General features: G+C 37.1%; 1 protein-coding gene across 1 annotated transcript in view; it reads right to left on the reverse strand.

The window, feature by feature from the left end:
* Positions 1–1153: 1153 nt before the first annotated feature.
* DNAJC1 (DnaJ heat shock protein family (Hsp40) member C1) overlaps positions 1154–17096 on the reverse strand; it is a 121448-nt gene continuing 105505 nt past the window's right edge. Inside the window, exons 9-12 of the mRNA XM_068405099.1 lie at positions 16372–16491; positions 3464–3512; positions 2504–2976; positions 1154–1371 (exon numbers count right to left, since the gene is read on the reverse strand). Coding sequence (XP_068261200.1) covers positions 1303–1371; positions 2504–2976; positions 3464–3512; positions 16372–16491 — 711 coding nt within the window. The 3' untranslated portion in view covers positions 1154–1302. The remainder of the gene's footprint in view (positions 1372–2503; positions 2977–3463; positions 3513–16371; positions 16492–17096) is intronic.

Genomic DNA, 17096 nt, shown 5'->3' on the forward strand with positions numbered 1-17096 from the left:
TTTTTATATATGATCAAAAAAAAAAGTTCCAAGTGGTAAAGGAACACATATGGAATACTGTTATCTTCCCTAACTACCTCTCAAAGTTTTATGGGAATGGGATGAAATTTTGTGACATGCTGATGTGTCAGAAGCAACACAATTGGCAAATAGTTACTGGGGAAAATCAACAGTGTAAATGGCAGAAAGTTAACAGATTTTTAGCCACCAAGCTGCGATTTTGAGTTCAGATACATGATCCTCTGATTTTTCCTTTTAATTTTGAATTAAAGCTCAAAAACTTATTAGAATCCTGGTATGAAATCAGAATTTGAGTGGTAAATAATTATTTTAAAAATGCAAGTCCTTAATGTTTCTTGCAAGAGACTGTAATCACTTCTCCGACTTACTGATATCAGGTACAGCCCATTAAGTACCCTTTATTCCAGCATTTTAAGCTTTTCCAAATTCTAAAAACCAAAATAGCAAGGAAGGAATAACAACCCTTATTACCTATTATTCAAATATAAAATCAAACTCTATTGAATTCAGGATATACAAACCTGCCCCCCCCCCACCAAATATGAGAACTCTCAGCCCAATAATGTCAGCTTTTCAGTCTTATTCTGTACTTAAAAATTGGTCACGAAGTACATGCCATATATATCTTAATTAGAGGCCTTCTATGTTCTTGCCCATTTCAACTTTACCAAATAACAGCACAACCAAATATCACTGTGTATTAGGCTGCAGAGCTGGTAAAAAAGGAATTATATTGCAGGTGCATATAAATGTAAGTGGAAGCTACGGTTAGAAATACTGCTTATTTTTCAAAATCTTGTTAGAATGAATGGACATTTCATATAGCAGCAGACATGCATGGAAGCATATTGTCCTCTATTTATAGCTGCAAGAAAGAAAAATACCTTGAGTGCAGAGTTCCATCACTCTTGTTCTTGCTTAACAGTTTCAGATCAATTCTAATTTTCAAAACATTTAAAATTCTTTATATTCTGCATATTCATTAGCTGTAAACCTACCAGTTTCTAGGATGCACTTATCAGCGTGGCTTTTCCTGAAGGTCCAGTAATTTTTAAGACATTGTTATTGCACACCTGCATAAGCAGCTCTCCAACACAAAAATACACCTTCATTCTTCAACACACAAAACAGGTAAGATGGTATAAGATCTATTAATATTTATTTTTACTAAGGCACATGACGTATAGAAATATTGAGGTACAAAAAAAATGCAGTTTCCTGCATATGAGATTTAAAACCCCATTTGACAAAGATGAGCTATGTCTCTTCTGCTCAGGACGTTCAGCTTTTAGCCATTTTTTTCTTTTGTACCAGTTCAACAAGCAACTTGTATCTTGCTATACACTCCTCCTAAAAGGAAAAACAGAAGTTTTAATTAAAAGTTTGATATTTTAGTATTGCATTAACTCTATACATGCTACCGCATTCTAGAAGAGCAGCGAGGTTCTGGGGGTTGTGTGGGGTTTTTGGGGGGTCTTTTTTTGGGTTTGGGTGTTGTGGGTTTTTTGTTTTTTTTTTTTTTCAGTTGCACACTGAATTTCAGAAGGAAAATCTATATCTAGTGAAGAGCAGCTTAGAAAAATGAACTTGCAATTTATGTTTCTTAACAGAGAATTTCTCTCTTTAAAGAGCACACAAACCCAAGAAAACAGTTGCCCGGTACTTCTTGACAATGATTGTAAAAGCCATTATTAAACAGTTGTATTGGAATATCTATTTCAGAACAGTTATCCTGGTATGAGCCGCACTGCAGAGAGGTTAAGACAAGCCTTTATGGTCACTCATGTAGCACCTACTGACACCAGATACTGTTGAACAGTTTCAGAGCCAGAGAACCACTCAAAACACACCCCCGCCCCCCCACATCTCTCACACTGTGTTTGGCACAAATAAAATTAGGATTTTCCGCAGCTACAGTGACTGAAGCAAGCAAACTAAGCTATCACAGCTATTATGAAATCTAGCACAGACCAACTCTATCAATCAATAACAACAAATGCTATTTTAAAAATACTATACTTACAAAAAGAACATTAGATAGGTTATTGAGCATTTAACACTTGCAGGTAGATTACTTATTTTGTTTGTTCATTGAGATGGGTTGAGAAGGGTGTTGTAAAAGTGTAAGCAAAGCGGCTCACCAACATTTGGTTACTAACTTTGAATCAAAAATTGTTTTAAAATCTAATTTGTCCTGCAATTGAAGATCTGAAAGGCAGAGGAGAGGTAGGTATTTTAAATGAAACAGGAGCTATTTCAACATTTTCTGTAATAGATCAAACAAATGTAATTAAATTAAAATATTTTTAAATAAAACCAACAAATGTGACAGTAAAGCCCTTTAGGTCAATTATGTCTGGACTGATAGGCCAAGTAAAGACCTCACCTTTCTGCATGGACTCTCAGTTCTTAAGGTAATCATAAATTAGTAGAAAATGTTTCCCCTCAATTTATACTATAGTTCAAACAAAACTAAGCATACCTTGCTTTTTCCAGGAACACATTTTGCTATTTTATCCCAGCGATCCGATGTTCCCTTTGGATACTGCTGCAAGGCCATTTCAAGAAGTTTCTGTTGGTTTTGAGTCCACAGTTCTTCTGGGGCACGGCTTTTCTCTCTTTTTCTGCTCTCATCGTCACTCTCTTCCTCTTGCTCGGTGTTATCAAAATCTTTCTGGCGTCTTCCTCTGCCCTTCTCTTCTGGTACCTCTTTTGTTGCTGGCAGAGTCACTTCAGGTGCTTTGACAATTTTTCGTTTGCGGTGTCTAGTTTCACTTGCAATGGTCTCCTTTTGATCTATTTGGACATCCATCTGCTCTGGGATATGATCAGAGTTCCCTTCCTCCTCCTCCTCCCTTTCTCGCTGGGTGATTATGTGGTCTGGCAAATTCATGTTGACTTTGACATTCTTGGAATTCTGGGCCAGCATTTTAAGCTCAGAGAGCCGAACGATACCTGTTAGAAGTATTGGTGTTACACTTCTAAAGAAAATAAAACAAACCACAAACAAGCAGGGAACTGCCCGCAAGTAAAAGGTACCCGGAATAGTGCAGAGAGGAGAAGCAGCTCTTCTGGATTAAGAGGAAAATGTGTATCGAGAAATCAAGCTATTTGTTATGAAGCAATGAACTTTGCCAATTATGAGCTTATCTGGTCTGGTATATGTGAAGTACTAGTAAATTACTACACCGATATAACCAAACAGAGCAGCCTGGACAAGTGAACAAAACCCCCAATAAACTGAATAAGAAAGCCTGGGAGGATGTAGCTAAGGGAAATTCCCTCAGAATAGCCATCAGTTCTCCTCTTTGCTCAAAGGCAAGGTTGCAAAAGTCTCTCTGCACAGCCTGCCCTGGAAGGTACAACACGCAGCGTATCTGCATAGCTGTAATCCAAACTCAGTGCTTTTTATAAGCACCAGTGAGGATCTAGTCGCACACACCTGGTGTATATGTAACAGCATCCTTCAGCTGTTTGGCTTTCATGGTAACCTGCATGAAAACAACAACAAAAAAGGACTATTAGAAAATTACATTATTGGGGCTATCACCATAATACATCACAGCTGATATTCAAATTTTATTTTCTTTCATTGTTAAACCAAAATTCTCTAACCTAAAAATACCACAAGGAGAGGAGGGGAAAAGGAAACAAATGAGTTCCTCTTCTATATACTAGTTTCTCAATACTGAACAGAAGAACAAAATAACCCCTGTAGGTCCAGCCAATGAAGCAAACTAACGGACACGCATTCAGTCACAAAATAAAATGTAGGAGTTTGACTGTCAAAGATCAGCAAAGACACCTCCTAAGTCCTGATATTTCAGGAAAAAAGTTATTACTGAGAATCCAAAGCATAGAGACCTGCCTGCTTCAACCTCCATGTACACTGAAATCTGTGTTCCAGGAGAAAATTAACACCAGATTTAGCATTTTCATTTTTACTTAAGTAAGGAAACAAACAGGCTTCCTCCCCATCCAGAACGAGGAGCTTCCCCATCCCAAATTTCCAGACCTCACTATAGATAACAAAGACAGGCTTCATTTAAAATTAAGATCCTTTTTATCACTTAGCGTCTGTGTTATATCAAATGAGCTAGAATCCAAAATTCAAGTACCACATAAAAGCATCCTAAAATGTAGTACTCAAAGAAACATACACACTTCTTAATTACTGAAAATGTTTTATGAATCTCAGATTTCGATTTCAGGTTTTTTGAATAGGAGGTCTTTGTGAAAAAGCTAGAAATGGAAATCAAGTCATCTGAGCCACCCAAATCAAACAAAACTTAAAATGTAAACAGGCAACGCACTGAATCGGAACCGATACTGCCTGGGATGGGTAACCTGTGTTTCCTGCTATTTGAACCTGGGACTTCAGACATTAACACCCATTTGGTGTAAGGCACTTGGCAAGTGTGCTGCCCAGAGCAAAAATAAAAAAATACACCTACAAAGTCATAAATTCCTCCACGTGGGATCGTGTTTACCCACAGTATGAATCATTGAGACCTTCAGAGCTACAGCACAGACCTCTGCTGTTCTACCTAAATTCATGTTAACAACAACAATTATCCTCTACACAGAGCAGGACTAGAGAGCGAACCTGCCAGGGGGTTGTACAGCTATTTCCTGGAAGAAGAAAATACAGAGATTCAGGATTTTTGTTCTATGACAGAATTCATGCATGAGTACTTCAATAGTTAAAATACGTTGGGTACCATCTGCTTCTAGTCTAGTCTGTTTGGTTCCTCCCACCCACCTTTCTGCCCATGAAATCGCTGGACTTTGCTTTAAAAACAGGCAAGTGCTGGATCTCCTTCATGAAATGACAGCAAGACTTAACAAGGCAAAGTGGTCTATTTTCCCTGTCTGTGATCTGCACGATCCTGATTTTGAAACAACAGGATAGATCCTCCTCGAAACAGGTGATCCATTAATAGAAATTGCCTTTCTTGAGGAGTTTATAGTCTAAAATAATCCAAATTAAAATGTCCGTGTTCCATTTTCATTATTAGCAGAGTGTCTCTATAGGGCCAATGCTTTAAAAGGTTTAGTGGAGGTGAATCCATTCTTGACTGCTAAACAGAATGGATCCCTAGCGGTGTCCTGCTGTGCATCTCTTAAATAGGAATTATGTTATATAAACTGGATTATAATAGATTATTTCGGAAAGAGTGAGAAGAATTTGTCAAGCAAACAAGTAGCTGATCCTTTACAGCTTACTGCAATTATGCAGTGGATTTATTGCGAATATGACAAGGCATTATCTATCTATGTTCATGTATTCCAGAAAACTGTTTCTGAACCATTTTGCTCTTTTTAAAGTACTGCTTTCAAAGATTTACAGCCTATTGATAATGCCAAGAAGGGAGGAAAAAGAAAGAAGAAAAGATTCCCTGAACAAAATAGAGCAGAATAATTCCAAGCAAAGACAAAGACAGGTTGCTACCTCAGTGCCCATGTTCGGTTTTCCCTGTGTTGAGCCTCTGACGTTTTCAGAGGTTGGCAATTATCATTTCATCTTTCAAACTGAGACTACACATGCAACATAAACTTTGCATTGGAAGTGGTGCAAATCAATATGCTAGATTCAAGTTTCCTTTACAAGACAGACATTCTGTTACTGTAGGTATCCCATAATAGATGTAAATTTTGCTGCATATCGCCTCTAATTGAATTAGAATCTAAACCAGCCCTCTCCACTAGAGCAGTGAAGGATTTGGGTTCATTCCTAGATCCTCATGGCATTTCACATTTCCCCTTACATGCAAAAAGTTCAGAAGTAACAGTCTTGACATAGGTTATTTTGGATAACTTTGGCCATAAGGTCTTGGTGAACCCAGTCGTAGCATTTGTAGTTACTCCATTTATCACATCTAATATTTCCAAGACCTTCTCTTTTGAAGGCATTATGATATCTGTCCATATTTTGATGGACTTTCAATTTGAACATTCACCAGGTAAGCTGGAAATAACAACTGTGTGTATGGTTTAGATATTGAAAAATCTACAATTTCAAACACTGAACAAGCACCTTCAGTTGACATAAGTTTGACAGCTCATCAAGCTTCTTACTCACAGCTTTACTATCATCATTCACAGGCTGCATGAGAAGATTATTGGTCTGTTATTCCTTTTTTTTTTTTTTATTGTCAGCTTTCTTCTTCATACAGACGATTTTGCAAGTCCTTTTCCAGGTGCTATGTAAAGTTCATGTTTACTCTTTTCACTTAGAGTTCAGGTATCACTTATTTAGACTTAAGATTTATTTGTCCATCAGCTTCAACTGTCATTGCTGTTAAAGATAGTGACACAGGGCAAGAATCGTAACATGTCCGTATTAACCTACTAAGGATTATTAGGAATCCAACCTATGGAACATATGAAATTGTATTTCAGTTTGATCCGTCTGAGTTTAATCATTGCTCTTGCCACTCAAATTTGCAGACTCTTCTGTTGCCAGTTCCTCCATACTTTCTGACATCCTTAATTTGACCTTAAATTTCCTCTAAAGTGGTAAGTAATGTTATCTACTAGCTAGTTCTTAACAGTGATTTAAACAAAATCACTGTTATGCAACGTAAGTTGCTCCATTGCTTTCTCTACTCCATTTCTTACCATAACTTGCTTATATTGTTACTTTTTCATTAGGTAACAGATTAAATAACAGTATTTCCAAGTATGTTAAGTATGAAGCAGTTGTAGAATTGCTCTTCTAGTTATTATTGCTGATTGCTCCTGCATAATGCTTTAAAATCACAGTTTTCATGTGTATTAAATTATGAGTTTTATCATGGCTGTGAAAAGTTGTGCTAAAAGCCTGCTGTTATTGACAACAGCTTTCACCGGCATATTAGCCAGCCCTTAAGAAATCCTGGGTCTGGGGACACCTTAAATAATAAGGATCAAGCCTGTGAAATTGATTTAAAACAGAAGAGGGCAGATCTCATATTCCTGCAAGTATTTGTACTGCTGAACAGACACACTGCATTATTTTATAGGGATCAACTTTAAACGTTGCTGTTCCTATGCCCAAATAACCTAGGCATCCCTGTGGTCCCCCAGGGATCACAAAAGTCACAAATAAAGTCAGGTAATCACATGCACAGTGAAACAGATTTTCTTAGACAGATAACAAAAAAAAGAAGTTGGATGCAAGCAATCAAATTGCTGAAGTAGAAATCAAACCATCTTACTATGGGACCTACAGAAAGATGCCACAGGAACAGTCTGCTTCTGAGAACTCCCTTCTGAATTCAGTTTCAATAGCTCTTCAGCTACAAAAAGATTTTATTGAAAGCAAGTGGGATTAGTGGGATGATTTTATGCGATGAAAGCCAGACAGAGCTGGTTTCCTCCTGTACTGCTGACAATTAGTCGAGATCACAAGGCTAGCTGCTACTCAACAAGACACCTAGCAGTAAAAACATTCCTCATTGTGACCATCCAGATGTTAAATCTCTTGTTACCCTGGACACCTGCCACCTCTTTCAGATGCTTCAGAGATATATAGGAGAAAAAAAAATATTATTCAGAGTCAGCTTAAAAGACTCTCAGTAGCGTAGGCAAAAGTAAATTTTGCTGTCACATGAATGAGAGACTACTTTTCATCCTGCAGGGAAGGCGGGCATAAAAAAGCACAGAGTTATGACAGACCTAGGGGGAAAACCCTATAAAGTCAGGTACAGTGCTCCTACTGACGCCAAACAGAGAGAAACAGCCCTTTTACAGAAGATGAAGAGCCATTCCCCATTCCCACAGCAGCTACTAGCCCATCACTTCAGCTGACCCCTCCAGCACCAGCCCAGCTTCACAGGGCACACGACAATGGGGCTTCAAAGCCTTCGTCATTTTGTTGTCTCCTAGCAATCTTCTGTAGGCAACAATCTACCTTCCTTCGCTGAATAGGATACTATTTTGATCAGGATTGCACCAGATAATTACAGAAGTACAAATCTCTTGGGTTCTGACAACATTCTGAGAAAATAATGTGGGGTTTTCTTTTTAAAGGAAGAGATAACCCGTGTCGCTTGGCTTCCCAAACGTATATAATCTTCTTGCAAAGAAGGAAGACATGTTATTGTGCTGCTGAAACCGGGGATCCTGATAAAATTTTTTACTATTCTTAGCATCTTCCTGAGCAGAAGTTCTCTAAACTGCCACAGTTTCTCAGCATCAGCTATCAGAAATTGGCTCTCCCAGTAGCAGTGTTCTGTTCACCCAGTTGTTATCTTCCTGCATGATCTCCGTCTAGTTACGTCATGCAAAAATGCCAAGACAAAAATACTGTAGAGACAGCCTGTGAGTAGTTGAGGCTAATGTGCAGCAATGAGGAATTTCTTGAATCTTTGAGGCTAATTTGAGTTATAATCACATTTTTCTCATAAAGGAAAGCCAGACACAGAAGGATTTTAACGCCTTTCTGGCTTTGTCAAAGTAGTAGGTTTTTGCAGATCTACCCTTCCAGAATAGCACAGAATTAATTGCCAAATTTGAAGTTCTCCCCTTATAACCAAAACACTACCTGCTGCACTGAGCTGTTCTTCCAATCTAGATCTAAATAGCTTTTTCATAGCGACACAGTTGTATCAAGAACTGTTTGACCCATCAGACAACAATAATGACCCATTCCTTTATTTTCATGTGACAGACTCAAAATTTGTTGCTTTATAAACTGCCTTCCCTTACATACACTTAAAAAGGGCTGCTAAAATTGTCTTCCAGATTTAACAGATTGGTGAAACTTCAAATACTGAAGCATCAAGCCAAATCATTCTCCATTTTTGCAAGTATCTTGATTTGCAACTTACTAGATCTCTTGAAATGAAATATTTCAAATCAGAAGATGCACCTTTGTTTTGGCACTGCTTATAACAATTTGCTTAGTAGATTGTTACTGACTTTCCCAAAAGTATGTAACATAACTAGTCTTTATCCACTGTGTAAATTACGTGTTGACTTTAATGCTAACATAGCAAATGAGTATTTTAAGGACAACGTGCTTTTAGTCTTGAAAGAACTAAGAAACATGTTATGAATTTAACTGAATTTGCTTAGACCAATCAGTTGCAGCTGGCAACAGTACAGTTTTCTTATGGTTATGGACTTCGAAGTCATGTGTGATTCTGAACTTTGCCACAGCAGATGGAGAAGAGGTAGCTACCTCAATAGAAATCCCCAAAACAACTGTGAGTTTAATTATGAGGCAGTTTAAGATGTGGCCTGCAAAAAAGGCAAACTTGGCCTAAATCACCAGATGCAGAACACTAGCCTCTCTCCAGTTTAAGTGCTCAAATAGTTAATTTAAAGCAGCAGAAGAATTGCTCCTTTTTTCAGGACACAGAAATAGGAAGAACTCGGCAACAAGAATTTTCATGATGACAGAGACATCATACTATGCTTTTTTTTTTTGTCACTTAAAATCCATGTTTGAGTGTCTTTAGCTCAATACTATGGGCACTCATCTAAGAGAGGAGTTAGGCTTAAGTGTACACTGCAACAACTGTTTGGACATCTTATTCCGTGACTGTTAATGCAAAAAGCATTAGCTTTCCTGAGAGTCAGAAGATTGGAATTCTACAATGGAATTCAAACCCAGCTCACCAGGATGTATGTGGGATCTCATTAACTCAAGCCACTCTAAAAAGTTGCAGCATCACTGGCTTGACCACCGCACAAACCATCTATTTGAATCAAAAGTTGGTGTCCCACTGTCTTCTGTAAAATCTTTCTCCTTTAAGTGAGAAGAATGCTCTGGACATGCTTTATGAGAAGGAAATCAATCCGGTTTGCATTGAAGTAGAAGATGCATTGTGCTGCCCAATTCTGCAAAAACTGTAGGGGCAACTGGAGGACTACACAGAAGGAAACTTTGTACAACGAGGGAACTGTAAACATCAACCACCTTTTTCCTCCCCTTCAAGTATCGACAGAAACATTCTGACGTGTGTGTGGGATTAGACAGGTGTTTTGAAGATTTCACTCAGATTGAGGGATCTACATGACCTACATATGATCTAAATCCCATCTTAGATATTCATAACCTCTTTTGGACCTCGATCCAGAGCTAGGTCTTTATACTTCAGTAAGCAACTGGAAGAACTACTGATTACATAAATATATGTAGGCTGCTAAGGGTGAATGTTTCAGAATATCCACAACTGGAGAGCACAGTAACTGAGTTAACACAGACATAGTATACAAAATTACATGTAAAACAGACTTAGGAAAACACTTGATCTCCAGAAGCAAAAAAAAACCCTAATAAATTCATTAACTTTTACATATGGATCATTTCTCATATAGATGTTTTCTTGCTGGCAAGGTAATGAGCTTGCATTTGTCATATAAAGTACGAGTATGAACTCACGCAGTCAGACATAAAGGCTGAAAACTGTTGGTTGAACATTTAAGAGATCACAAAATAAGTACCCCCCTCAAACCTCATGCTTTCAGGTTTCATGATAATTCAGAATGCCTGCTCAAATATATCCACCTGTCTATTCTTTTGCTGTCTACCGTAGTGTTTTTCTATACAAGCAGCAAATCCCAATCAGTCTGTTTTTGCAACACAAATGCATGAGATTAGTGACTGCAGGAGCAAACAGAATCAGTTTAAATCCTGTAAGACAAGTGAATGATATTACTTCACAAGTATGAAATCTGAGATCTCTTTGCCTTTAATTTAAAAAACCTGTACCTAATAATCACATTAAAATCTGTTTGGGATGCCAGACAGCTTTTACTTCCTCTGTTATTTTTACAATTTGAACGTCCTTTGTAGTTACTGAAATTAATTTATGCCTTTCAGCAAATATTTTTTTAAACTTTTTATCTATAAGGGTAGGTATTGTCAAGTACAATACACTTCTATAATTTCACATCTAAGTGCTTTTTCTCAATTTTTGAATTCAGCTAAAGATGACAATCATTATTATAAATCTTCCTAAGGCTTAGCATTTGTCAAATCAAACAATATAATTTTTGCAGAAATAGTAGTCTTGAAACTCCATTCCATTCATTATTTATACTATGTTATAGGGTGTTCACAGTGCTTAGGAAATTCAAATGTAACTTTTTAATTTTGTTTTAAAAGGTCAATTATTTCCTTAAGTACTGGAGGACAGGAATGAGAACTAACCCTGGAGCAACAAATTCAGCAAGGAAAATGGGTCAAAGAACAGATGTTTAGAGGATGACGGAGAGCAGTGGTACAGGTAACCAGGTCAGCAGGCAGGAACCCTGATTAGAGTTAACTGAACTCCATTTCCCTTTCATAATCAAAATACTTGAAAACCTAATTTATAACAACACCCAACTGCAATAAAAATTACTTGAAAAGCTATAGAAGCTTTCAGTTGTGAAAGCAATAAGATTTCATTATACTAAGTCAGTTGAAAACCATCTTTATGGGAAAAGATTGCTAAATTCCCCAATATGCACATATTAAAATGACAATTAGCAATTTAAATAATTAAACATACTGATAAAATGAGCACAACTTAACCTCATCTATTTTGGGGTGATTATTCATTAGCTGTTAAAAGATGCTTCCTGAAGAGAGAAAAGATAAACATATCCTATATTTAACATGACAAAAGTGAAAGTAATAAGCCTTCTTACAGCACGCCTGCACCAGGGCTGCAAGCTTACCCCAGCTCTGAGCTGAAAAGCAAAGGAATATGTGGCAAAGATATTTATGCTGGTATCATGAGGCAACATAAATAGCAACAGCAGAGCTGAAGGAGCTCAGGGGCACTACAGCACAGACATAGCTGTTTACTGTTGGATTTTGGCTGGCCCTTTCCCAGAGGCCTGCATCACATCGTGTGGATGTACCCGTTTAGATGGGGAATCTGGTAGACATACCCATGTAATGGGCCTCATAGTAATCCTTACTTGTGCAGTATTTTGGGAAATAACAATTAACAAACTTAAATTGTCTACAAAACCCCAATTTGAATAGCAGTAGAAAAGAAAAAAACATCTGAAAGATTACTTCGTTTGGAATTACTGAATTTATGAACAGTCAAGCTAAGGTATACGCAGTGATTACTAACCAACTGCAGTGACTATCTGGCTTTAATTTTACGTTTTTAAAAATGAGTTCACACATGCTTCCAATTGTAGGGAAGGTTTTGTTTCTTCCCCCTTTCCTCCTAGATAGCTTGCACTTGCTGGTCTAATCACAGACCATATGAAGAGAAGGACCTAACCTCAGGCAGAATCACTACCATTGCTATTGTTTCTTGCAGATGTTTGTCTAACCTGTTCTTAAAGGCCTGCAAATATGGAGACTCCAGAGCAGCTTATTCCACTGCTTTATCATCTCCATTGTAATTCTTTGCCCATTAACGTCTAACTCTGCAGCCTGTGATAAAATTTGAGGTAATTACTTCTTGTCCTATAAAACTAATACACTGCACAAGCCTCTTCCTCTTTAGAGTTTTCTTTTTATCTAGTTGAATCCTTACATCCTCAGTTTGTATTTTCTTTGAGTTCAACAACATGAATTCCTTCACAATCTTTCCTTTTAGGTCACACTTTTAGAGACCTATTATTCTCCTTATTCTCATCTGGACTCTATATTGAATCACACTAGACACAAACTAAGGATGTAGGTGCAGGCTTACTATCCTCCTTGTTTGTACATTCTCAGTGAGATGCTTGCCTTTTTCACAACAACTCGCTCTTTGTTGTCTTGTATCTAGCTCATTATCTCTGCTAATCCCCAGTTCCTCCTGCTTTTTAAGAGCTACCCCTTGCCAGTTGTTTGGCATCTTTTATTTGTGAACCCGATCACCATCTTGCTGTGTGTCCTTGCATATATTGTCTGTTTAATTTCACCCTATTTTTTTGCATCTTGTTTTTCCAATTTGTCCTGACCTTTTTGAATTCTGCTCATCTTCCAATATACTTTCAGTTCATCTTAGCTTTGTACGATTTACATGTGCTCACCAGGTTCTGGGGTATCAAAGTCATGTTCTAGCAAAATCAAGGAAGAGTTTTCCAAGCTGAACAAATCTCTCTGGAAATGAGTCAGACATACAAACATTTTGAGCCTTCTTTGCATGTGAAAAAGCAGTACTAAAGCTCCGAGCATTAGAAACTTTGCTTCATACTGTTCCAAAAGTCATTAACAGAATGGCAGGAGGAAAATTCAGAAACATATTTTAAAAAATGCAAACCAAATAAACCCACAAAACTAAGTTAAAACACCACCATGAAGCTGAAAAGTTCACAAAAGCCAAGAACACTCTCAAGTCACTTCATCCTGCTTAAAAATTGCCAGTGGAAACAAATATAGTTTGATGTAGGAGTTTACTATTTTTTAAAAAAAGGAGTTTAAGACAATTTAAAATTTAATTTCTTTGGGGTGGCTAGAGAGAGTGAATTTCACTGATGCTCTTTCTGGTATATATTAATTATTTCAGCTTATTCTTTAAAAAGTATCGAAATATTTTTCTAACCTTTTTTTTTGCTGAGGAAGAAAGCTTTGAGACAGAAGCAACAATGGAGAGATCATTTTGGACTGGATTACTTTGAACTGTTTTTATTAACACCTATTTAGCTAATCTACTATTAAAAAGGGTTTGAATGCTTAAAATCACATGGAAACAAGCACACTGTATCTTGTCAATGCTGTCTACTATAGTTCTCTAACTGTGAAAGGAACCCAACCCTTACCGCTCTTGATACTCTACAGAAGAAACAAGCAGAAAGTGGTCTCAAGTTTTCAAAAAGTATTTCCTGTGTCACAGAAAATCTTGGAAAAACAAATTCAAATTTGCCCTTGAATGTTTTTCTTTTTTAAGACCTAGTGCATTTGCCAGTTAATACACACTTTAAACTCTCTCTGGCTTGACTAATGTTAAATTAGCTGTAAGCAAGGGATTCCCAAACTCTGCCACACAAGCTATTTCAAAACAGCAAAACTTACCTCCCTGCACCTCTCCCAGGGGAAACAGGGAACAGTTGCTCGGGCAGAAAATGCTGCCTGCACATGCAAACACCTCTTTTTCTGTGCACAAAGTTTAACAAAACCAGAAGTTTCTCCTGCAGCTTTAGTGTAACATTTCTTATTCAACTATGGTGATGCCCAAGCAAAATAAGAATCCTTGCTGTAAGTTTAGATGCTATTCTATATCACCTTCGACAAATATAAAGGATAAGCTGTACATGTTGTTCAATAGCTGAACAGATATATCTGAATGGATATATCTGAAGTAGTTCCCAGTTTCAACATTTCTGATACTGATGCAATAACAGTTTGAGATCCAGAGAAGTTTTCAGGAAGCTTTTGTTTAAGTGTTTCCTCTTAAAATCTAATCGCTGTAACTCTGCAATGCGATGATTAAAGAAGCAGAAACTCTAATATCAGGGAAGCTGACCTAGCATTATCAGCAGTGGGAAATTTTTAGAGAAGTAAAAACTTGTGTGGAAAACACTTACATTAATCATATAGTTGGAGGTCACCGGAAGTGAAAGGATTACACTCAGACCTTTCTCCACACGTAAAAATCCCTGAAAAGTCCTTTTTTCATACAAGAAAATGACAGCTCTTAGAACATACTTCTTTCGTTTCTCTTTCCACTTCACTGAAAAGAAGAGCATGTTGCTCAAGAGTCTGCACCTAATGGAAAAAGCAAGCGAGCTTTGTTTTCTCCTTCTAGCACTGGATGCGTGCAAGTACGGTGGCCAAATATATTATGCAAAGGATTCTTAATAAATAATGTTTTTACACCTGTGTCAAGGAATAAAGCAGAAAATCAGTGCAAAAGGCAGTCTTAAGATAGTGTTAATTTTGTGATGAGTATATGTGGAATCATTCCACATGGTTGTATTATCAGTATCAAGCATATTAATCAGTTTTTTCCAAAGCAATCTCAAGATTTTTCCCACGCACACTGCATACTACCAAGCCATGTGAAATATTTTTGCTGTTAGTATCTGCTTAGTAAAATGTACCATCTTTTTAATAAAGTCAGTCCACTTCAGTAGTATGAATACTTCAGGAGTATGGTAAACAACACTAAGCAGAACAAACAAAAAAAAGGACTTAATTTCATTTGCATAGCAGGGTAGTAACTTCTTGCTTACATCCACTTATTTGCAAATAATATGTGTTGTTCTAAAATAATAAGAATGCAAATGGCTTTTTTTCTACAATATGTGAGTAATAGAACTGTATAGATGCATTAAATGGAACAGATGGAACAGGCTGCCCAGAGAGGTTGTGGAGTCTCCTTCTCTGGAGACATTCAAAACCTGCCTGGATGCGTTCCTGTGTGATATGGTCTAGGTAATCCTGCTCCGGCAGGGGGATTGGACTAGATGATCTTTCAAGGTCCCTTCCAATCCCTAACATTCTGTGATTCTGTGAAATCTTTAAAAATATCTTCTAAAAATATCTTTTTGTGATCGTATCAACAGGGAAAAAAAAAAACACTTAAGAAGTACCCAAATTACCCAAAAGGCTTTAATGGGTTATGTTTCACTCTAGCCAGAGGCTTTGTTTCCCATTATTTAAGGTAATTCCTAAAATATAATAAATAAAGAACAACTATTCTCAAAATGTACATCAACAGATTTAAACATTATTCTCATTAACCCCTCCAGAGCCTATAAACTCAGGTCAGCTGCAAGGGCTTTCAAATGGTCCTCAGCAGACACTACATCATGTTCTAGTGATCTATTGCTTGAAAAGGAAAAGTCTTTTACAGCCTAGCCCCGAAGGGTTTTAAGATCATAACACTTAAAATCCATAAGTACAAGCTTTCTTTGATATCTGGTCCAACACTATAAACTACGAATTAACAAGGATATTAACCATTTTATACAATATCATTATTAACCACGCTATAATCCAGAAAAAGGGACTGAAACAGTATCATATGTATAACTCCTTTTAAAGTTTGTAAAGACATTTCAGTTTAATTAATGGAAACCACCTGTCTAAACACCATTAGCTCATCTACATTTTTTAAGGACTGGCTTGAAACAGAAACGTAATCTTTAACCAAGTCACACAAACATTCACTTGCAGTGAAAGGAGGTTGCTACAAAACCCAAAGCGCATTGTTTTTCTGTTATTGGGCTACAGTAGTTCCAGTCTGTAAGCACCAGAATCCCCCACCCAGCTGATCGGTTACAGCTGTTAATTGTGGAGGGAGAGACTGGCTGACATCTGCTTCTTGCATAGTTAGTTAATGGTTCACTTCCAGGTCCTAAAAGGATTGTAGCCTCTTTCAAAAGACAATGTCGGCCCCCATATACGTCTGCCTTCTACACTGCCTGTCTTGTTCTGGTTTGTCTCTCTCTATACAATGCAAATCTGAGTGAACTCACATCTGCCACTGATCGACCCAATTCGTGAGCAATCTTTTCCCATCGACCTGGGGTCCCCCCTGGGAACTTAACCATACTTCTTGTCAGCTGGCTGAGGTCCTCTTCTGTCCATTCAGGTGCCTGTAAAACATTTGTAAAACATTCATTACACTGGGATATTGGACATATTTTGTGAGGTAATATACTGAAAAAAAAATCGTCAAATGAATTAATCAAATAATGTAAAAAAAATTAAATTAATAGTTTCAAGTATCTGGGTGCCATCTCCATGGGCTGTTGCTGAAAACGCATAAAAAGAGCAGACCAACAGTAAGATATTAAAAATCCTTAACACTCATAATGTACAAAAAGCATTTTTTAAACACTAACACATATAATTGCCATCAACATTTATACAGTGTACATAACACTATAAAATGCAGTAAAGACAAAAAAATCAATAATTTTATTAGATTAAATCATAGTTTATGATGCAAAATTTTAGACACTGAATTGCACATGCAAGATTTTTTCAGCAAAGACAGAGAAAATATCCTCATTTTCACATTTTTCAAAAGCCTCTAAATAAAACAGAACAGTCATTGCAGCTTTTTGTCACTGTAATCACCCTATGTTTTAGCATTCTGAGATGATTCAGGAATGAAATCTGTTGATTCTAATATTCCATTAAGACTATTAAACAACACCCCTCCCTGCCACAAAACACGGTTATGCCACGAAACCAA

This window comes from Nyctibius grandis, chromosome 7 (genome assembly GCF_013368605.1).
Source record: "Nyctibius grandis isolate bNycGra1 chromosome 7, bNycGra1.pri, whole genome shotgun sequence".
Classification (NCBI taxonomy): domain Eukaryota; kingdom Metazoa; phylum Chordata; class Aves; order Nyctibiiformes; family Nyctibiidae; genus Nyctibius; species Nyctibius grandis.